The 24,638-nt window shown below is 35.0% G+C and overlaps 1 protein-coding gene across 7 annotated transcripts in view; it reads right to left on the bottom strand.

The window, feature by feature from the left end:
- LOC123549862 (uncharacterized methyltransferase YodH-like) overlaps positions 1 to 18,519 on the bottom strand; it is a 34,073-nt gene extending 15,554 nt beyond the window's left edge. The window contains exons 1-5 of one of the 7 annotated variants that reach the window (XM_053524897.1): positions 18,433 to 18,519; positions 16,731 to 16,875; positions 16,256 to 16,486; positions 3,762 to 4,037; positions 499 to 2,371 (exon numbers count right to left, since the gene is read on the bottom strand). In XM_053524897.1, coding sequence (XP_053380872.1) covers positions 1,883 to 2,371; positions 3,762 to 4,037; positions 16,256 to 16,486; positions 16,731 to 16,847 — 1,113 coding nt within the window. In that variant the 5' untranslated portion in view covers positions 16,848 to 16,875; positions 18,433 to 18,519 and the 3' untranslated portion in view covers positions 499 to 1,882. The other 6 variants (XM_053524898.1, XM_053524896.1, XM_045338341.2 and 3 more) reach the window with 6 other exon arrangements.
- Between the last annotated feature and the right edge of the window lie 6,119 nt (positions 18,520 to 24,638).

The following is a 24,638-nucleotide window of genomic DNA, read 5'->3' as shown; positions in this document are numbered from 1 at the left end:
TAATTACAAAATGTTGTAAAAACAATGAAATACATTTTAATAGGAATCTCCTTCTATGTTATTGGTATTTTTGTAACTAAAATATACAAGACAATGCCATAAAATGCTTGTTTAATGTAACTGACCAGCTGACGTACTGACCTGTAAGCAAAATGCCTCATCTACTTTCACAAAGGCTCATATTTGAATTTTGCAACCATGGGCCTCCGCGTTGTTAGTTATTTATCGGAAACCAAACGTTCTATACGCTATGTCTACCAACAGACCGACATGCGGAAAGCAATATATTTAATATCCTTTGAGAGCAGGCAAAACTGTGTATAAAACGTAAACATTAAGATTCTGTTTGGGTTCTATAAAATGCCCTTTTTTTCAGACTGAGAAGACGAGTCAAATAGAAAAAATCAATGATGCCATTCACCTCATTGTTACCGAAATTAGAAAAAAAAACTCAATTGTAATATATCTTGTAAAAAGGAAAAATAACAGGATCTAGTGAATTAATTCAGATATATTTGTATTGAACAAAAAAATCTTTACTGCCTGTAAAATATGAAGAGAAGCTGAATCAGTGTGTCAATACGCACGAAAATACTATGCCAAACAAGAGAGTTCGTTTGCTAACTCTAGGTTTAGCGACATTTTTCAACAGTTTCTCACTATTTACGACGAGCTGATAACCTACCCAGTATTCTTCAATTCGACAACAGTACTAAACTGCCAGCTTTCTCACATGAATCAGAGGCGAAGAGCGAAATAAGGATGTCTTTAATCATATTATTTAAAATACAATGTATATTAAATATATAGACATGCTTTTTTGTATTTAGTTTTTGTATTTTTCTTTGTTTTGAAAGCGTAGATTTCGGGTTCTTTTTTTTAAACTTTTCGTTACGTGATGTTTATCTGGAAGGTTGTCTTTAAAAATTTTGCCCATTATTTTGTTACTTTAGAATGACCCAATGAAGCCCAGTGGATATATTCAAACCTGCAATAATATTAACGATATGTCAAGAAATTTTATTCAGTTTTCCTTACAACTTACAACTTTCCATACACTGGCACAAGACCAAAAGGAAATTTATTTATTTATTTATTTTGTTGGGTTTAACGTCGCACCGACACAATTTTAGGTCATATGGCGACTTTCCAGCTTTAATGGTGGAGGAAGACCCCAGGTGCCCCTCCGTGCATACTTTCATCACGAGCGGGCACCTGGGTAGAACCACCGACCTTCCGTAAGCCAGCTGGATGGCTTCCTCACGTGAAGAATTCTACGCCACAAATGAGGTTTCGAACCCACATCGATGAGGGGCAAATGGTTTGAAGTCAACGACTCTAACCACTCGGCCACGGAGGCCCCTCCAAAAGGAAATGCCACTATACATGTTATACGCTACCCCTAGGCAACGTTAGGTGAGAAATGTACGATTGAAATGGGTTAGTGCATTTTCCGTTCATTACCACGGTTCTTAGAGTATACCTAGGGGTAGGGTATAACATGTACAGTGACATTTTCTTTCTGGTCTGGTGTCAGTGAAAGATTAGTAAGTTACAGGTAGGTGTTAGTAAGTCATATGTGTGAATTCTTATGTCCTACGTAAGCGTTAGTTAAATAATATCAAAACACAAGGAAGCTTATAAGGAAATAACCAAAACGTGAACAGCTTACACCAAATGCAAATAGTAAAACATGCCTCTCAGACTGAGTTCCATTATGACATTTAAATCATTACAAGTATGACTTAAATCATTTAGTTTGAGTGAAAGCATATTCATGTTTCTGTAAAGTTTGCCACTTTGCACATTTTTCCCGCAAAAAACGGTTACAAAACTGTAGATCGTCCTAATGTCTGTCAACATGTAATACAGTCAGCAATCTTTATTTGCATTCACATACAAACATTGTAAGAACACCCGCAGTATCACTATTATCATGATCCCTTGCCCATTTCTCAAGTTCGCCTTTCGATTTCAGTTCAGTAATTTTGCGTTTGATATCCTCCAGTTCCGTTTCAGTAGCAAGTTGCCAGTAAGATGATGTTTTACGCCAAGCTTCATCTAACGGGCCTTCGAAATTGAAATATTCTTTACTTATTGAAGATCCTAAAATATTCATTTTCTGTACACAGCTTATATTAGCCGCCATAAACAGTTTCTCAAACTGTTCCACGGATGGGTTATATCTGTTAAAGCGTGCAGACAGTTCCATGTTTAACTGGGTCATCCACATGTCGCCAGATATAGTAGTCGGTAGACACGTTGTTATAAGTATTACTCCGCCTGAAACTGTAACTCTTCGTGCTTCTTTCAGAGTATGTGTGACTGAAGGAAACTCGGTACTACTTTCGGTGTCAATGTGATGCAAAACCTGGCGAAATGAAACAACTTAATCACATTAACTTTCCAGACAAATAAAAAGCGAAACAAAAAGTCAATCGAGTCATGGTAACTAATTTACAATAAGAACTATTTGACGCCATACATTGCAAACCGAAATGATGTAGCAAGTAATTACTTTGTCGTGTTATTGAGTATGATATAGTCTATTAAATCTTGTTAATTCTTCAACTTCCTTCAAGGGATTTGTAATATTCTCTTGATTATATGCTATCATTACAAAATAATTCATAATATTCGAATTCTTTCTATGTCTAATTTTTGTTACTACTTAGATTTTAAAACTATATATGAAATAAATTGAGCGTTTATGGTTGGCCAGACTCATCAAAAATAATTGCTTTACAGAAGCTCACTCAAAAATTAAATGGTTACACTGCACTCGAAAAACATTTTCCCAGCGGTTAAAATATTGATGAGGCTGGCCAACAGCAATAAATGCTCATTTCAGCTGCAGCTGAATTATTTTCACTGCCTTTAAATGTACCTACCCGGAAATAAAAATATATTTAAATGATTTTCACTGCATTTAGAATGATTTTTCGCTGCAGCTGATATGCTTTTTCTCTGTGGTAAAATGATTTTCACTGCACTAAAAATGATTTTTCTACAGTTAAATTGTATTTTTTCTCCGCCGCAAATGTATCAGTATTGCTGTAAAATGCTAAAGGAAGTCAGATAAAAGTGCAATAAGATATTTTGACTGCAGTGTAAATATTTAACTTGACAAATGTGAATCATCTTTGATAAGGACGACCGGGAATAGGGGCATTTTTATTTGGTCAGTTATGCTTTAACTACACAAAACAACACTTGATAGAAGAGTAAATAATATATAACTTCACACACAAACAGTTAATGTGCAATTTTAATGTATCTAATTTTGATCAGTGAAAATGCGATTTACATGGTCCTAAGTAATTAAAATTCCTACTTCATTTTATACAGATTATGATAGCAGTTAAAATGACACTTTTGAAATAGCACCTTTACATAATTATGTAATTAGTACAACAGAACTTTATCAATAAGTCAAAATATTTTTTCCCTGATAATTTAAGCATGGAATGCGGCTTTTGAAGAAAATACATTCTTTCTTTTTGTATTTTGTCACTAACATTTAAATGTGAACAAAATAGCATAAATATTTATCTGTGCTTGCAAATCAGTATGGTCAGCAAGCCAGATGTATTAACGTGGTCATGTTGTTTGGCCCATTGTTCAAGTTCTCCTGCTTCTTTCAACTCCAAAACTTTCTGTTTAACATCATTCAATTCATCTGGGGTTGCAAATTTCCAATATGATGCCACTTCACGCAATGATTTATCAAGCGGACCCTCAAAGTTATAGTAATCTTTTACCAGAGCGGACCCAAGTATATTCATCTTTTGCACGCAGCGCAGTTGACAAACTTCAAACATTTCATCCAACTGTTCCACTGAAGGCATTATCTTGTTAAATCGTTCGGTTAGTGTCATACTCAGTTGCGCGCACCACACTGCATGGGTGTACGTAGACGGCAAACATGTTGAAATTATAACTGTTCCTTCTGGACGCAGTATTCTTACGGCTTCCTTAAGCGTCTGAGTTGCTTTGATGAAATTTCCACTTCCGGTAGCATCAAGATGATGTAATACCTAATGTATAAATAAAGGTATGTGTGTCCGGGGGTATACATTATTATATAAAGTTTCAGGTGACAATGGCTGACATGCAAATTGAAATGATTTTCACTGCACTCAAGATTTTCATTGCAGTTAAAATGTATTTTCACTGTGGTAAAAAAATATAATTACTTCGGTAAAAACGACATTCACTGCAAGAAAATGAATTTTCAACACGATTAAAATGTATTTTCACTTACAGATATTAAAATTTATCTTCATTGTGGTCCCAATTTATTATTACTGCAGTACAAATGCTCTTTTCGATAAGGGAAGTCAGATACTTTAAGTGCAAAAACAAATGTGAATGTGTAAGTGTAAGTATCTATGAGTGAGCTTGGCCAGTGTTTGTAACTGCAGTAACAATAATACATATATATCTTACTGTGGTAAAATTATTTTGATAAGAATGGCCAAGCATAATAAATTATTATACAGCTGGATAAAACATATTATACGACTTGGATAAAGCATAATAAATTATTATACTGGATAAAACATATTATACGACTTGGATAAAGCATAATAAATTATTATACTGGATAAAAAATATTATACGACTTGGATAAAGCATAATAAATTATTATACAGCTGGATAAAACATATTATACGACTTGGATAAAGCATAATAAATTATTATACTGGATAAAACATATTATACGACTTGGATAAAGCATAATAAATTATTATACAGCTGGATAAAACATATTATACGACTTGGATAAAGCATAATAAATTATTATACTGGATAAAACATATTATACGACTTGGATAAAGCATAATAAATTATCATACTGGATAAAACATATTATACGACTTGGATAAAGCATAAACTGAATACTACATGTAGTACTCGCAATTACACAAACACTTGAAAGAATATAAAACACATTCATACAAAAATTATTCATGTGCAATGTCATTGTATCTAACTTCAATAAGTCGAAATGTGACCTATATAGTCATGAAGTAATTAATGGTATAACTTCATTTGATACAGAGTATGGTAGTAATTTAAATAACATTTTCAAAGTCCCCGAATGAATATTACAGAATTATGTACATATTATAACAGCAATTAAAATGACACTTTTAAAAATCATCTTTACATAATTGTGCAATTATTACAAAAGAACTTTATTAGTAAGTACTGTCAACATAAACACTGTCTTAACCGTTGGAGCATTGACAAAATCCGTCATTTAGTTTTATGTAAGTAACCATTTGAAAGCAAATAAAATATTATCACTATTTATATGTCCTTGCAAAACAATATGGTCAGATAGCCAGACGTATTAGCGTGATCATGCTCTTTGGCCCATTGCTCAAGTTCTCCTGCTTCTTTCAACTCCAAAACTTTCTGTTTAACATCATTCAATTCATCCGGGGTTGCAAATTTCCAATATGATACTGCATCTCGCCATGATTTATCAAGCGGACCCTCAAAGTTATAGTAATCTTTGATCAGATCGGACCCAAGTATATTCAACTTTTGCTCGCAGCGTAGTTGACAAACTTCAAACATTTCATCTAACTGTTTCACTGAAGGCATTATCTTGTTAAATCGTTTGGTTAGTGACATATTCAGTTGCGCGTACCACAACGAATGGGTAATCACAGATGGCAGACATGTTGAAATAATGACTGTCCCTCCTGGACGCAGTATTCTTACGGCTTCCTTAAGCGTCTGAGTTGCTTCGATGAAATTTCCACTTCCGGTAGGATCAAGATGGTGCAATACCTAATATATAAACAAAGACATTTGTGTCCGGGTGTATGAATTATTATACGAAGCTTTGTGACAATGGGATGAAACAGAAGTTGAAATGATTATTGTAAAAACTGCAAACGCGTCTCTGACTCTTCTAAATTGGAATATGATAACCGTTTGTATACCTTAACATGGGGAGGACGTACGGTGGTATGCTGAAAGAATTAAGTGAGCGGAATATTTCGCTGTAACAACTTTAAGTACATGTGCTTAAGGAATTTTTGACCGGTAAGTCGAGTTTTGCATTACTTTTCACAAAATAAATGTGTCAGTGCTGTGGCCCGATTCCAATTTTTACGCAACATTGCATTAATAGGCGAATAACTGTATAGACAAAAAAATTAAGCCAAGGCACTGCGTTGCAATTTCAGATTAATCAAGTAACTGAGAAGACCAATTCTCTATTTTTATGAACAGTGACCTTAATCCGAGTGACCACCAAATATATTCCCAACCTCTGGGTTTGATAAAAGTTACATCTACCTACACACTAAGTTTCCTATTAACTAAAGAAAATGAGTGGGAACAATTTTCTATTTTTAGTAACATGACCCTGAATACAATCAAAAGTCAGTTCTTTATATTAGTTTGCTATACATCAAGTTTGGTGACAGTAGGTCCATCCTAACTATAGTAATAATCCTTGAACTACGTTTTAGGTGCTTAAAGTTGGAAAAAAGTAACAATGGCCTTTACACTACTTCATCAAAAATGACTTATTATTACAAAAATAAGGCCCTGAGCGGGAGTTGAACCAAAACCATCAGAAGGTAACTTTGGCTGAACGCTCCAGGACACTGCGACTCTGCACCACCATGGAATTTTCTCATTCTGAGTGGAAACCATTTTTCTATTTTCAGTAAATGTTACTTGACCTTGACCCGAGTGACCCCCCAAAAAATATTCTTAAACTGTGTGTTTGATAAAAGCTATCTTAACACCAAGTTTGCTAACAAAAGGTGTATCCAAACTAAAGCCATTTTATACTTGAAGTAACAGTGACCCCTACATAATATCCTTAGAAATATAGTGTTTCATATAAGCTTGCTGTACACAAAGTTTGGTGACAGTTAGTCAAACCTAACTAAAGATATAGACCGGAAATCACCTTTAATGTGATCATAGTGAAAAAGGAATTATATTTTGTTACTAGGACCTTGACCCAATGATATAAAAATGACCGTTTTTATCACAAAAAAACCCCAAAACATGTTAGGCCCTGGCCGGTATTTGAACCGCGAACCATCCGTTCCACATATTTTGCCAGACTCTAAAGATCCCCTGAGCCACTGTGGAATTTTCTAAATAGGCAGACTGATTGATTAATACCAACTTTGTGCTTGACTTAGTGACTAACCTCTTGACTCTGCATCAGTGCAAAGTAAATGTATTGAGTTGAAACCATTTTTTCTCTATTTTAGCAACACTGACCTTGACCCTAGTGGTCTCATATGCAAATCAAAACTTTGTCTTTATGCAAGCTACCTATACACCGAGTTTCACTGCAATCGGTCACTACTAAGTCACGTTATAGAGCGGAAACATACCTTGATGAAGCCCGCCCTACGACATTCGCCAATCTAATAACCAATTTTTGAAACCTTGTTAATAAGAGTCAAGATGGCCCAATACCGCTAATCTGACTCAAACGAGTACATGATTTCTTGGTAGAGGACCTCTACACAATGCTAGATGCGAAATATCTAAGATCTAGGCCTAGAGGTTTTAGAAAAGAATTTTTTTTATATTTTTCCCTACATAAGTCCATGCAAAACTAGAGCTATCACTAAAGGTGATGAAGGTACCCCCCGCATGCACTGACCTAGTACATTGCAATTTGACGCACACAAGATTGCATAATTACGTGGACTGTATGTATATAGACTGTATGTATACAGTAAAGTTACAAAAAAACAAAGTCCCATAACTATGCAGAATATTTATCTAAAAGAATATAACATGCACCATGCACAACTAGGGTTGGTACTGATCACTTGTGTGAAGTTTCATTAAATTGTGTGTAAGGGTTTGGTAGATTAGGCATGCACAAGATTGCATATGCAGACTGTATGTACATAGTATGTTAACAAGAAACAAAGTCCCATAACTCTGCAATTTTTGTCGCTGAAAGAACCTAACATGCCTCATGCACAACTACTGTTGATACTGATCAATTGTGTGAAGTTTCATTAAATTGTGTCAAGGGGATGAGGAGAGATGGTGCGCACAAGATTGTGTCTATGTATATAGTACAGTAACAAAAAAACAAAGTCCCATAACTCTGCAAATTTTTTTTCTGAAAGAACCTAACATGCCCCATGCACAACTACTGTTGTTACTGATCACTTGTGTGAAGTTTCATTAAATTGTGTCAAGGGGATCAGGAGAGATGGTGCGCACAAGATTGTGTCTATGTATATAGTATAGTAACAAAAAAACAAAGTCCCATAACTCTGCATTTTTTTTTCTAAAAGAACCTAACATGCCCCATGCACAACTACTGTTGATACTGATCACTTGTGTGAAGTTTCATTAAATTGTGTCAAGGGGATGAGGAGAGATGGTGCGCACAAGATTGTGTCTATGTATATAGTATAGTAACAAAAAAACAAAGTCCCATAACTCTGCATTTTTTTTCTAAAAGAACCTAACATGCCCCATGCACAACTACTGTTGGTACTGATCACTTGTGTGAAGTTTCATTAAATTCTGTAAAGGGGATAAGGAGAGATGGAGCGCACAAGATTGCGTCTACGGACAGACAGACGGACAGACAGACAACCTGAAACCAGTATACCCCCCTTACAACTTTGTTGTCGGGGGGTACAACAAGTGAGCCCAATGAGGAGGGTCAAATGAGACCCGAAGGCAAGATCTAGGTGAACCTAGTAGAGAACCAGTAGACGATGCTACAAGCCAAATGTCAAAGCTCTGGGTCTTGCAGCTTCTCTCGTTGTTATCTATCTAACAAACTTACATTATCTAAAATGTTTTTGACTGCAAGCAAACCTAACCTTTGTAATAACATTATTCATTGACATGTAGTTTGTGTTGATCTAGAAAAATCATCAAACCTTGAACGAAGTGTAAAGCAATCGGCATGACCGATACAGCAATGTAAAAACGCGACATATCTCACTACTTCCTAAGTCAGGAAAGTTAACGAAAAACATATATTGACATATATATTAGGCAGCTTTATCGTGTAATAATCTGTCTAACTTGTGACGCTCCTGCTGCATACTGTAAACCTAGAAATGTTCGCGAATACTATATTTCGCGATTTTCAAAACATGAACATTTTCGCGGATACAAATCTTCGCGGAATCAAATCCATCGCGAATCCCGCGAATATGAGGTCGCAAGTGAAAATATTTAGTATAATAAGGTAAGTATCACTGCATAGTTGCATTTATAGTATTCTCGAAAACATTCAGTTTTATTGTACCCTTCAATTATAAATGCACCCTAATCCTTTTCATCCATATCAGCGGTTATTCACACCTCCAGTTATTGACAGTTAGTAAATTGGTGTTATTACACTGTCTCTTGTTTGCCATTTAAATAGGCGATTAATCCACACAATATTTTACTTACAAATAATATATCGTATTGGCTGCCGACTGCAAATTGCATGTATATGTCGTTCGATAGATGCGTATTGTTTTTGTTTTTATCCCTTGTTTGCCTTACGGATCAATATTGAAAATGTTGTTGCTTCATAAATAAGTAAATTGTAAATCAATTGAACTAATGTGGATTTGTGCACTCATGTTATACAATTACGGTACAGGAATAATGAATTATTAATGTCCAGGTGTGTGTAACCACAGAACCATTTTATAGCGATCTATATAAGCTGAAGCTAGAATCTTTCGCGTTTTTGTTAGAACAGAGTTTTTCGCGGCTATTTAATTTCACGGAAATATACTACCCGTGAAAGGCACTAATTTAAAAAGCGCGAAAACAATTCTAGGTTACAGTAATTCGATTATTCTTTTTTTTTCAAATTCATATTACAGAACATTAACTCCACAGATTTTATCCTACACAGAAGGTGGGAACAGAAACATTAATTTTTTTATGTAATTACATCTTGATAAATTTTGAATTTACGGTAAAAACTATTTGATGGAGATATTTTCATTGTACATCTCAGCCATTTCTTAAGTCTAACTTTGACTTCATATGTATATAGATTATGATATAAAACTTTACAGGATAACTTCGTTATACCCCAGTCACACATACGGCGCGGATAGCTACGTCTAGCCACGGACAGAAACGTAGTAATCCGTATCGATCCGTACCTGAGCCGTACCATATGGTACAAGACCACAGTTATTTGCCCTTGGTTGTACGGAAGTGGTTACACGGAAAATAGTTCCTCTGTTTGATGGTGAATATTTGAGTGAAAGACCTGCAATAAATGGCATGATTTAATAGAGGAGATATGAAATAGTAGGTACATGTACAATTTGACAGAATGAAAATGTCAGAATATGCATAACATGACTTTTTGATAGGGCCTGTTTTGCCTGTTTGCGGCCATCTAGAGAGTATTCTTCATACGCATGTGATTTGGTTCAAAATGGTGGAAAAAAGAGCCGGTCAACCCAATGTTTACTGTGGCTGGAATTTTTTCGCTTGAATAGTTCTGTTGAGTTCAGGTATTTTTTATAGGGGTTGGAATGCATGCAAAATTGCTATAGTGTCCAGTGCCTATATATAACATATAGTAAAAATAACTGTGGTCTTAGGTCATATGTGTGACTGTGGTGTTACTGTGGTATTAGAACAAAAGGCATACAGACACTAAATAGAAAAATGGCGCGAAAAAAAAATGGTAGTCGCATAATGGCGGACACAAATAGTCCTCAGTTGTTTTTGCTCTGTAGAGCTATTTTCCTTATTTTCTTTGCAATTTTTTGGCTAAAATCACATGACAAATCTATGCTTGACATGTAGGTAGAATTTTCATAATGAAATAACAACATGACAATTTTTTTCATGGAAACTTAGATCATACACCACCAGTATAATTTGGGGTCTCATTTTTTAGCTGATTTTTGCAGTTTGTGTGTTTGACTGAACTTATTTTTCTTGCATCAAACATGACCCCCACTTTTCTTTTGATTTTTAGTTAACACTGACAATATTCTTCAAGAAAATGTAAGTTACAGAAATTTAAAATTGGTCTTGATGTGTGCTGCGGTCACTGGAAATAGGTCAGTTTTATATAGAATAAAGAACAACAACTACTTAGTGTGTTATAACCAAAAGCAACAAGTCCGTGCGAAAGTTGAATTTTGTGCAATTTGAAACTGTGTAATTTTTCCCAAGTTTTAGACAGGTAATATATACGCAACTCACTAAAAGAAGAAGCCAAATCGGGCCAAGGTCGCTCACCTGTAGAGACCCTTGACAATATGATTAAGCTTCTGACCAGGTTTGGTGATCATCCTTTAAGTAGTTCATTAAAATTAATTTTAAGTTTTTGTTTACGTAGTTTACTCTGACGGCCCTACAATGTGTAACCATTAGTGATTAGAGCCAAAGTTGATGATATTGTTCAAGATGAGAAGTCTTTTTTTTCAATTTAGGGCTCTGGTGTTCTCTACAAGAGGGCAGGCAGAAATATTACAATAACACTACAAACTAAGTTTGATGAAGACCCATTAAGCGGTTCATGAAAAGAAGCCGCTTAAAGATATATCTATTTTTAGCCCTAGCAACCCCTATTAGAGATCAAGTGACTCATATGTGACCTTGACCTCTGAGATATAGGCCTGGGGCTTGTGCATGACACTCCGTCTCATTCAGACAAGCGTTTTTGCCAAATAAAAATAAGACTGTTCAATGCATGTCAAAGTTATGGCAAGCTCTAAAATGACCTTTGACCTCTAAATGTGCCATTGACCTTTGGGGTCTGGGAGTTGTGCGCGACACTCCATCTCATTGAGGCAAACATTTCTGCCGAATAAAAAAGGAAGATTACTTTTTATGCATGACAAAGTTACAGGCAAGACAATGATCTTTGGCCTCTAAGTGTGACCTTCATCTCTGAGATAGAGACCTTTGGTTTGCGCGCGACACTCCGCCTGATGGAGGTGTACATTTGTACCAAATAAAAAAAATGCACCAAACTTATCAAAGGTATGGCTCGGAAAGCTCTAAAATGATATTTGAACCCTAATTGCGACCTTGACCTTTGAGTTAGGGACATGCGCATGGCACTCCGTCTGATGAAGGGTAACATTCTTGCCGAAAATAAACTGCGACCTTTACCTTTGAGATAGGAACTGTGGTTTGCGCATAACATTCCGTCTTATTGAGGTTAACATTCATGCCAAATATAAACAAGATTGCTCTATGCATGTCAAAATGATTGTCCGACAAAAAAATCCGGACCGACGCTCCAACGCACTAACGCACATACACTTTGGACGACTGTCTTCGCTTCCGCAAGCGGGCTCGACAACAACTGTTGCCTTTGCCTTTGATATTCAGTCAATATGAGGACTTCTCGACCGTGAAAAGTTATGTCAACCTGGGGCTATGCTCTCGGTCGATATTACCTCTCTCAGGTACTGACTTTACTAAAAGACAGCAAGTGTATAATTATAAGTTATTAGATTTGTATCGAGTTCCGCAGCTCATAAAGTCGCGCAATATTATTCCGCGAAAGAACTCTTGCATATTCATCGATACAAATCTAATAATCAGTTTATTACATACACACACTACACTTTTAATTATTATATTTATAAATGAAATATTTGTTCTTTAGCCTGTGTAAAACTGAAAATACCGTCGTTAAAGAACTTTTAAACATGACGACATGCATGAAAATAACGCCACGCACCCGATATGAAACTGGAAAATATTGACGTTTCAGGTTCCACTATAACTTAACGGACTGTATAATTGAGTATGTAATACTACACCGCATTAACATTTGCTTTTCCAGTTCTTCGATATTATATAGTTTATGCATTAAGAAATAAATGGGCTGATGTGTCTGTCTGTACTTTGTTAATCATTTAATAGGAATAACAGTAAGGAGGTAGATTCTAAATGAGGACATTTCTCAGCATTCAGAAACTTTAGAATGTAAGCATGAACTTCAGTTAAAGAAGGGATACACTTACAAATTTTATGTCTGGTTAATTGGTATATTATTTCTTTAAACATTTTGTACACTAGCTTTATATCACTGCTATTCAACAATTCAGGCAAATTGTTTTTAACTTCATGACAAAGACAATCTGATTTAGGCAATTTGGTTTTTAACTTCATGACAAAGACAATCTGATTTAGGCAATTTGTTTTTAACTTCATGACAAAGACAATCTGATTCAGATTTAGGCAATTTTTTTTTAACTTCACGACAAAGACAATCTGATTTAGGCAATTTGTTTTTAACTTCACGACAAAGACAATCTGATTTAGGCAATTTGTTTTTGGCAACTTGTTTTAAACGTCATGAGGAAGACTTGTTTCGGTAGAAAGCTTTGGAGACATTTGTCTAAACGCGTCGACCTAAATCACCTTGTATTACAAATAACTTCGACCAAATGATCACTTTGAATAATGTTTTTTTTTCTTCTCTATAACAGTTCTTGATAAATCTGTAAAATCTGAAATACCGTGGTGGCTTTAATTTTTTATGAAACATAATTAGAAAAACAGTGTATGACTATTTTCTGATTACAGTCATGTTAAATTACTAGTTAATGAATTTATTTCATTTTAATCATTTTCAATAAACAATATTATTTGTGATTACATGTTTATACTTTCAGATACACAATACAATTGCAAATGCACAATCTCCACACGCTACATATGACAGTATCAGAATTAAGACAAACGAGGCATATATCTAAAAACTAGCGTATATTACAATAAAGTAACTGTGGATTTCTGAGTAGATGCATACTGATGTATATCTTAGACTGAGTAAATGATGCTACACAACACATATTCCTGTTTGTTAACTCTTTCCGAGACCCCCAAATGTGTTCATTCTTCCTTACATAAACGTTTATTTATGCTTTTATTCCGCTAATTGCGGTTTGCCGATTAACATTGGAAGAGCATAGAATCCTTGACAAGTGTTTTTTGTTTCAACGAACTTTTCTAGCGTTCCGGCACTTTTCATTTCATTTATTTTCTCTTCGACTACTTTCAAATCTTCCTCAGTAGCAGATGCCCAGTAGGAATTACAATCTCGCCATTCTTTCTTCAGAGGTCCTTCCGGGTCAAGTAGTGCTTTGTGTGTATGCTCTGGAATATCTACATATATATGTATGTAGTCTACACAGTTAAAACCGCACTTTCGGAATATCTCGTGCCACTTCCTGTCATGTGGGTAATGTTTCACATGGCGTTTCGCGATGTCTTGATTCAGATGAACAAACCATAGTCTGTCATAAACACGTGGTGGTGCACCGGAAGTGATTTCAAGGACCCCTTTAGGTTTCAAAACTCGTCTTGCTTCTGTGAGAGCCTTCTCTATTGTTGGGAAATTCTCGCCATCAGGGTTCTCTTCTAAATGATGAAGCACCTGGCATGTAATTTTTAGAAACTATTTTTTTAAGCTTAGACCGCGACTGAACAGAAGAGAGTTCTGTTCGTAAACCAAGAGGCAAGCAAAGCAGTAAGCATAAAAGCACCATCAAGCAACCCTGTCAAACACCTTATGACCTTACTTAACAAGAGTTGTCTAATGACGGCGCGCTCGACTATTTGAAGCCCTTCCACCTAAATCTGACTTGCACATAAAAACTTTTGCAACATTGCTCGTCTTGAAAAAAGTGTATAATTTTGTAAGTTGTAAGTTGGTGGTAAGGAACCCAGCTCGGTGATGTGGTATTATGTTGCCAAAGTAATATGTAAAGTTTGTTCGTTTTTTGAAAAACTTACATACATGCAAATCTTTGAAGGGGCATAATTTTGACAAAATAAAAGCTAGAATTATGCAACTTATCATGTAAGAACATCTCAAAATCTCAAAGGCATGTGTGGATTTTGAAATCATTTGGCATTGCACTTTTATAGAAAGCTGTAAACACGCAAAACTTCTGCAATGAATGTCGACGCCGGCGAAATCGCGACAACTAAAACTCTCATTTTTGAAAAATTTTAATATACATTTTTGGTTGGTTTGACGTCACACCGACACAGTTTTAGGTCATCTGGCGACTTTCCAGCTTTAGATGGTGGAAGAAGACCCCAGGTGCCCCTCCGTGCTTTATTTCATCACTAGTTAGCTGGCATCTGGTTAGAACCATCGACCATCCGTAAGCCAGTGGATGGCTTCCTCACATGAAGAATTCAACACCCCGAGCAAGGTTCGAACCCGCTCCGGCGAGGGGCAAGTGAGCCCGCTGCTTATACATTAAAAATGAAATATGTTTTGCTCTATGATCTCTGTTTGAACAATTAAAATACTTTATCTAAAGGACACAGAGCACAATAGTAATGAAAATGATGATGATATATTCTAACCATTCATACGGCGTAAATACTGTAATGTGATTGTTTAACTTTTGTTAAAAGTGAGGTCACTGTCTTTGCTGTATACTGATGCAGATTGGTCACAGGAATAAGCTGTGTACGCCTTTAACATATTTTGTAATTTCTAAAACTTTATTCTATCAGTAAAGTTAACTTGACTCTTAAATACCCATGATCTTTTAAATCGCAGGAAAACCCGTATGTTTTTTTCGTATTTTTTGCCAAGAAATGAGAGAAATAAACGCATTTTAAACGTTAGGATCTCTTTTCTTAAAATGTTGGTATTGCATAAAGTGTTCCATTTTTAAAGTGCCCTTTACTAGAAACGTATTAACATGTTTAAAATTTCCATTATGTAGTGATAAAAGCAATGGAAATGTTATGGTTTTGATTCACTGTTTTGCTTGTGCTTTTACAAAAAAAGGTTTAACCACTTTGCACTACCTGTGTTTTTTAAATAATTTAAAAACCATTTTAAATAAAACTGAGTGTGCAATATGATGTCAAAAATTTAAGGAATAACTTCAATAGATGATAGTGTGATAATGCTTTAAACTTTTGGTTACAAGCGTTATGTAAAACAAACAGGGATACTGCAAACATCCTAAATTATAACTTAAATGATGTGATCTCGAACACTGACAAACTATATATCTCGTGCAACCCTGGTTATGCATTACATAAATCTCAATCTACTTTTGACTTTTTTCAAAACATGTACATTACAAAACTACACGCCACGTAGGCTCAAGTCAGAAAAGATATGTTGTTTTTTTAGTTTTTCAACATTCTTCATTGTGTCTATCCGTTCGTGCTAACAGTTCATTTAAAAGCATATATGATTTATTAATACTTTATAAGGACTCACAAACAGAAAGAACTTTATTTCCGTACTCACCAAATTAAACATAACAGCATCGAAGCTTGCGTCTGGAAATGGAATCGGTGGCATTGTGGCCTCCACGACTTCTTTAATCTTTCCTGATTCGATTGCATCAGCAAGTTTGACCTTGGCCTTCTCCAACATGCCAGGGGAAGCGTCTAATAAAGTCACCTGACCTACGCCATAATCAATAAGAGCCTTTGCATAGTTTCCGGTTCCGCAACCTGCATCTAGGACGTGCAAGTCCTACAAAACCATATCAAATCTTCTAAATAAATAAATAAAATTAAATGCAGATGAACATATTTTATATTCAAATGTTTGCAACTAATCTATATTAAAATATTTACAAGGTCTCTTATAATATGCATATTCCATTTTGTATAAAAACAAATAACTGTAACTAATTTCTAAATAGTAATACCTTTATAGTAGTATGAAACACCGAAAAGTAATTATTGAGTACATCGTATGATACAGTTTTACTTACTTTCAAAGGTTTCCCACAGTGAAACTGTATCATCGCTGCCATGACGTCAGAACCCATAGCAAACCTCTGGTTGTCATAGTTACGCGACGCACTATTGTAATCCTCGTATTTACTCATGTCTGTATTAGAAACATCCAACAATCTGCTAAAACACAACACTGTGTAAATAGTATTTAATAAAAATCAAACACGTTTAAAGTATGAAATTAGGACTGAATATCTACGGGGGATCTTTTTATACAGTAAATAATAATAAAAAACCCACGGGCAAAACGGAAAGTGTGAGCATGATGTACATTCTGTAATATGTCTTGATTTTACATTCCGACATATAAAGGTCGTATTAACCTTTAGCCTGCTGGCGGCAAGTGATTCTGTCTTTGCGACCAGTGCAGACCAAGATCAGCCTGCACATCCGTGCAGTCTGATCATGATCTGCACTGCTCGCTATTCAGTCAGTAAATTTTCAGTGAACACCACCTTTGAATAATAAATGGTATTGCCCAAACTGAATGATGGACCAGTTCATTTTAGAATTTTAGCAGGGTAAGCGTTAAAATGCTACTAAAGAACACAGTATCAGACATATTAAATAGCTTAAGACTTGGACAAAGTCGGCAGACTCGGTACATAAAAGTTCCACAAGAACCGAGAGAAATGTTGTACATTTCGGTATCTCTATTGGGACTAAGTACCTAAAATTTAGCTTGCTTGCGTGTCATAATTAAAAAAGGAACCTTGCTTATATATACATGTATATATAATACAGAAGCAAAACCTTTACGATGCATTGAAAAAGCAAAAGGGTTGGGCCTAAGTTATTACAATATTAGCGATCGGCCCTCCCCTACTATTATTAGCTATAACAACTAAATTTTCTGCAAAAGAGAAAATTATTAAAGCAAGCCTTCTTAAATTACAAAACAATGCGGAAACAGACGTCTGTACATTTATTCCATTTTTCACACGTTGAAATATCTTATACATATAAGGACATGTTTGCAGGGACACGTATGTACGAATACAACTGAAAATAAGTTGTCTGAATACGTGAGGTGAATATTAACATAGTTAAAATGTTTGTTTTAAAGATATCAGTTGTAGAGATAGAAGTTAAATATGTTCATATAGCCTTGAGCGTAATCAGCACATGTAGGCCTAAATCACTTTTATATAATGTCGGCCATATAGGGCCTACTGTCGTGCTGTACTGTCGGTAACAATTTAAACACGGCCTTGCACACAAAGACATTATTGTTGCAAATTATGTAAATATAAGTATCAGATATCAACATTATACAGTAACACTGTATTAAAACTACATCATAGTAAAGGATGCACAAGATCTGTCAATAACCACCCAGATCAGCTCCTGAAAGTTCACCGGGTCAAAATTAAACAGATCCAATCGTTAATGTTTCAAAACCGTTTGAAAGTCCATCTTCAACATATGAACAACTAGAATTACAACAATCAAATCACGTACTGTAAGGTATTCACAGCGGAATGAAACACAACACCGATTGACCTACATCTACTCTAGACCTAGATTTCCATAGCTAGAACAACCAATCACAATCGTCTGCCAATTCGTTGCTAAAATACAATATTAAATCATGCTTAAAGGTAAAGTTCGAAAACATATTAGATTTTCTATTTATAAAGTGGTAACAAAGTAACAAATATGTGATATATTTTATACCTTTGCTTTAACAATATCAGACATGCACTGTATCACTTTCCGAGTATATTTGTCTCCCTTTCCCGTTCAAACAGCGGAGCAGGGTCGGGGGACGACAGTCACGCATGTACTCAATTTTAAGGTTGTAAAAGACCTGTATTTTTTTTGTTCAAAATTGCAGTCCTGATCATTTCAAGTTTACACCTGTAGATTTTAAAGAATATGAGATTATTTCACTGGTTGTAGGTGCAGATGGGAATTTCCGGCCTCGAGGGTAACTGTTTAACGCGGTAACGAGGCTTCGCAGAGTTTAAATACCGCATAAACAGTTACCCGAGAGCTGGATATCCCCATCTGCACCTACAGTCAGTGAGAAAATATTTTTCTTGCATACCATTTTCAAGAAATAATTTCAAAAATAAAATCAAACGAATGAAACTATATATATTTACTTACAATAGCGTACTTAGACAAAGTGCGTGAAATCAACGCCCGAAACGGGAAAGACGTCATGAAGTTTCAAAGACAAATAACAATGTTTAGTTCCGGTTTTGTTTTATCACTTGCAGCGTAACGTTATGCATTTTTAATAAACTCACGCTTTTTTAATCGAAAAATTATATTATTAGAAACGAAGAGAAACTATCAAAGTATTGGATTTTTATTCCATTTTATGAAATAAACTTTAAATTACTACATAAATTTTCTACATAGATGTAGTTCGCAATACGTCATTTACAGCACAATAGTCACCACAAGTAATTGAATCATTTTCTTGTATGCCATATTCAACAAATAATAATAAAATAAATTCAAATAAATGATTTTCTTATCATGTTATAACACTTTTTTTCTCATAGTAGCGTACTAAGCGCGGGAACTTTACGTTCGTAAAAAGGAAGTACATCATGACGTTACATAGACGAAAACAACGTCATAGTTCCGTTTTTGTTTTATCATCTGCAGTGAAGCGTTATGTTGTTTTTTCTCTCCAGTTAAATGCATGACGTTTTACGAATCGAGAAATATGTTATAAGAAACGAAAAGAAACTATCAAGGTATTTGATTTTTATCCCATTTTACGTAAAACATAACTATTACTACATAAGTCTACTACGCAGATGTAGTTCGTTATACGTCATTTACAGCACGAGAGTCATCTTACACCTCGGTGTAAGATTTTCACCGGTGCTGGAAAACTCCATCTTACACCCCGGGGAGTAAGATGACTCTCGTGCAGTAAATGGCGTATTGCAAACTACATAAATGTAGAAGATTTATGTAGTGATTTAAAGTTTATTTCATAAAACGGAGTAAAAATCCAACATTTTAATAGTTCCTCTTTGTTCCTTATAGCATATTTCTCGATTCAAAAAGCGTAAGTTTATTAAAAATACATAACGTTACGCTGCAAGTGATAAAACAAAATCGGAACTAAATATTGTCATTTGTCTTTGAAACGTCATGATGTCTTTCCTGTTTACGGACGTTGATTTCCCGCGCTTTGTTTAAAACGCTGCTTAAGTAAATACATTTGTAGTTCTAAAAAGAAAGTCATTCGTTTGATTTTATTTTTGAAATTATTTCTTGAAAATGGTATGCAAGAAAAAGATTCTGTCACTGACGGAAGCCTCGTTACCGCCTAAATAGTTACCCTCGAGGCCGGATATTCCCATCTGCACCTACAACCAGTGAAAAAATCTTATATTATCTTACAGTTGTAGATTTCATTTTACATCTGTTAAACGACTGCAAAACAGTTCGAATTATGCAGATTAGATACATCTGTAAAAAAAACTTACAGCTGTAAAAATGGAAAGAAAAAAAAGGGTACAACTGTTGATATGCCTAAAAGTTACAGCTGTAGAAATGTTGCAGGTGTTGAAAAGGGGGCATAACTTTAGGAGACGAGACCATGCAGGGGTACAAACAGTTTTATGATGAATTGTTGTTCTCTACAAATTGTAGCAATTACTACAGAAACGCAACACTCGTATAGTAATTATAGGTTATTAGATTTGTATCGAGAAATATGCGCGAGTTCTGCAGCGGAAATATTGCGTGACTTTAAGAGCGCAATATTATTCCGCGAAAGAACGAGTGCATATTTCTTGATGCAAATTTAATAATCTTTTTATTAAATACGCATCTACGCTTGAAATTATCATACAAATGATAAAAAAGTGTTACTAAGCCTGAGCAAAATTGAAAATAATCGTTGTTAAAGATGGGTCGACATATATGAAGATGACGTCACAAATCATGTCACACACCCGGTATGAAATTTGAACGCCAATGAGAAATATTGACGTTTCAGGTTCCATTGAAACTTAACGGTGTTATTTAATAAAGATAATTAATATATGTAATAAAGAACAATTTATGGAATATATTTTCAGTATTGAATTTTCAGTATTGAAATGTCAAAATTCAAGAGTTACAAAGTAAAGACTGTGCATCAGATCTTGTTTATAAAAATGTCTGTCATGAAAACGCAGATCTATTACAATGTTGTATTTATTTATATCTTAAACTCATCAGCTTCAAATGTATTGAAAATAATGCCTGTGCTTATATAATATTATGTCCTTGTACAATTATATAAGTTGTTTAAACAATTACAATTACTTCATAACAGTTAAAATTCCAATATTCTAAAGGATGTGGTGTCTCTCTGAATTTCAGTTATATCCCGCCAAGATGCATAAAAGATGGCTGACAATACTTATGTTTCCCTCCAAAAAAATATTTACAGCTGTAACTTTGAAACAATCCAGCCTAACAGCTGCATGTACATACATGTAACATTCAATTGTAAATTTTTTACAGCTGTATTAGACTGTATTTTTGAGACGTGAATGTTTTACACCTATAAATTACAATTGTATTTCTGGTCATTTTTCACTTAAATATCTTTTACAGATGAAATTCTAAAATTAAGGTCTTTTACAGACGTTTTACAGCTGTAAACAGCTGCTATTTTGCATACAGGTGATGTAGTCAATGAAGGTGAGGTGTAGATATTTTTAACTCTGCGAAGACCATGGAGGTAATGGAATCATATTACTCGAAAAATTAGATCTCTGTACAAACACATGAAATAAACAGTCGCATCACGAAAATTTAAGGAGTGCAGTGGTTCCGCACGAGAAATTTGGCGGAAAATTTTCCAGAAAACATGGTGCGTTTTAGAGCCATTTCAGGCAAAAAAAATCTTTGCAAGTACACTCTGTTAGCCTGAATGACTGTAGTACTGGTAAACTGCAGGGTATGTGTTTAACATAGATCTATGATGCATTTTAATGTAGGGATAACGCATGTTTTTCGTGTTATAACATCTGCAGAATACCGAGGGATGGGTTGGTGCTCGAGCCCGATAGCCGCTAAAACGCGTAGAAAGTAAAAATAATAATATATTGTCCCTCAACGTCCTTAAATTTCCATGAAATGCAAGGGAACGTCTGTGATTTTTTTTCACGTTGACGTCATTTATTTTTTAATTATCCGTATTGGGGCCGTAATACGTACGTTTACGCATTGCCACGGGGCGCGCATTGATAAAAAAGTGTTTTAACAGCACGTGAGCGTTAGAATATCGATCTGTTAACACACGTTTACTCTACTGTACGTTAAAACGCCCCCTAAAAGTGACAAAAACAGCACTTTTATGCTAGAATTTCATTTCAGGCACAACCTTGTTCGCGAATTACATGCAAATGCACATACTAGGCCTATTATAGTGAGTACAAATACTTGGGAAAAGAAAAGGAATAGTGACTATATATTTGTTCGATTTACCGTTGACTCTGACACCACACAACAAACACAACAGTTAAGTACTGTCTTAGGCCATACCAAATTGATTAATAGTTCTTCGGAAAATTTTCCAAAAAAAAATAGGAGCGAGCGAGCGAAATTTTTATTTTATTTTTTTTTTCTCAATTTTGATTTTTTCAGAGGCGGGTAGATTTTACATGGAGCGAGCGGGCTTTTTTTATTTTTTTCCCCAGCTTGGACCCTTGAGGAGGCGGTTATGGTTATACATGAAGTTAACATTTCTTTAGAAATAACACAGAAATCAAACATTTACAGTGTGGGTAACATAGTATATAGCTTTTCTATATGTTTTAAAGACTACATGAATGATTTTGCAATTAATTCTTGCCAAAACTCACTGAATCACTTTGTTATTTTTTATTTATAATTATTACTAAGGGAAGCGTGTCTTATTTTCAATTTTGAATTTTCTATATTAATCTGAAGGCGTGCTTATTTAACGGCATAGGATGAGGACTATTTAGGACAAAACAGGCACATGTGTGGAATAACATTTTTTCTGAAACACAGATGGCTTCGACACATGAACAACTTTGTGCCCCTAGTGGAACTCCAACCCATAGAGGTGAGGTGAAGTAATAAACCACTTGACCAGTGAGACCAAACAGAGTTGGGCATACAGATGCTTCGACATTGCTCGAATCCCTTTGGAATAATTTCTTAACAGATCAGGCTAGCTTATGTTTTTGTGGTAGAGATTCATTTCAGGCAAAAATGATAACAGGACGGACAAAGAATAATCCCAATATGGCCACCCTTAAAAGTGTTGTTTGTTGTGCTTTGACTGAACTAGAAATTTAGAGTTCGGGAGGTCTGTTTTTTCAGTTTCTTTCGTTCTATCAATTCACAGCCAATTAATATACAAACAGGCAAAATTGGGGTTACTAAAGGAAAGATTTTTTAGAAATTATTTTCATATCTACGTTACTCATTTGAAAGGCTAAACAATTTTTAAATTGACTAAATGTATTTTGATAGAATATCTGACTGCTGTACATTACTAAAGAAGTTATCTTCAAGTTCAAAAAGATTTGGGCCGAGACAATGTTATAGGTCGGTCAGGATCTGTGATCAAACATTTTTTTTAAGATAGTAGTCGGCCTCAGCTTTGGGCTCTAGATCTAATATACTGAACTAAACATCTGATAACAAATGGTTTGAAAACTTTATATCTGAACAATAATTCCAAATATTTTAACTGCATCCCCGTGCACGTCTTACAAGTCGGGCTTCGTTCTTTTCACTGTATTGAACAAAAGTAGAACGTGCCTACTTCATTACCTACCGGCACATCGAAAGCCATGTGTGGCACTAGCACAGACACTCTAGATTTAAAACAAATGATGAACAACATCATAATTCCTGACTTTTTGAGTTTGGGTCAAGATTATAATGCAGTAATTCGGTCCAAAATGTGCTTCCGCGGACCGCTTTCTGAAATGCGGCAATATGAGGGTACCTGACTTCAGTTGACTTGCATTTCACTGTGCATACTATTCAACACCCCTTTTTCTTTTCGTTTTCTTGAAGCAAATGTATGGATATTTTGTGGAAAATAGGTCTACGACGGAGTGAAAATCTAGATAGCTGAATTTTATATGAAACAAAGAACAATTTCTTTTATTGGTATATAGCCTATAAGAGCTGAAATAAGACTTTTCTCGAAACACATCACAATTAGTCTTCATAGTCATAAATCGATTGTATATGTTATAAAATGATGTTTTCAATGCAAAATAATCATTAAATTTGAAAATTTTTGAATTTTGACCATATTTTGATTAGATGCGCATATTTCGGCAGCAATTTCTGCAATAGAAAGGCCAATATTTTGTCACCAGAATGTGTGAAAATGCACAAAATGCGTCCATTTGAGTCATATTCATGACGGAATGAATGATATTTCAGAATCAAAGTGAAAAATAATGCATACAGGTGAAACTTTTACCAAAATTTATAATCAAGCGACCATAGAGCCTAAATTTAGACCAGAAAATGGGTAGGGGGTGGCCTCACTTAAATGTCTATATTTCTCTAAAATCTCGAATTTTCACAATGAAACTTGTTAACATGTTCGGTATTACATTTTTCTTGAAAATAGAGATGAAAATGTTATGAAATTTGATAAAAAGATATCTCTTATAGGTTATAATGCAGTAATTCGGTCCAAAATGTGCTTCCGTGATGTAGTCGAAAGAAGTCCCTAATAAATAGATCCTAATTTTTCCATTTTTCAAGCATTTGCGCGTAAATCGGGAGTCAAATGGGCATTATTTCACTCGTGGAATGAATTTTACATAGAATAGGACAGGTTTCATGATAATACTCGCATGTTTTCGAGTTGTTTACTTGAAAACGAAAGTAGGGTGTTTATTCTGCGGACCGCTTTC

The sequence above is a fragment of the Mercenaria mercenaria genome, chromosome 15, assembly GCF_021730395.1.
Source record: "Mercenaria mercenaria strain notata chromosome 15, MADL_Memer_1, whole genome shotgun sequence".
Lineage (NCBI taxonomy): Eukaryota > Metazoa > Mollusca > Bivalvia > Venerida > Veneridae > Mercenaria > Mercenaria mercenaria.
This window is presented reverse-complemented; position numbering and strand designations above follow the sequence as displayed.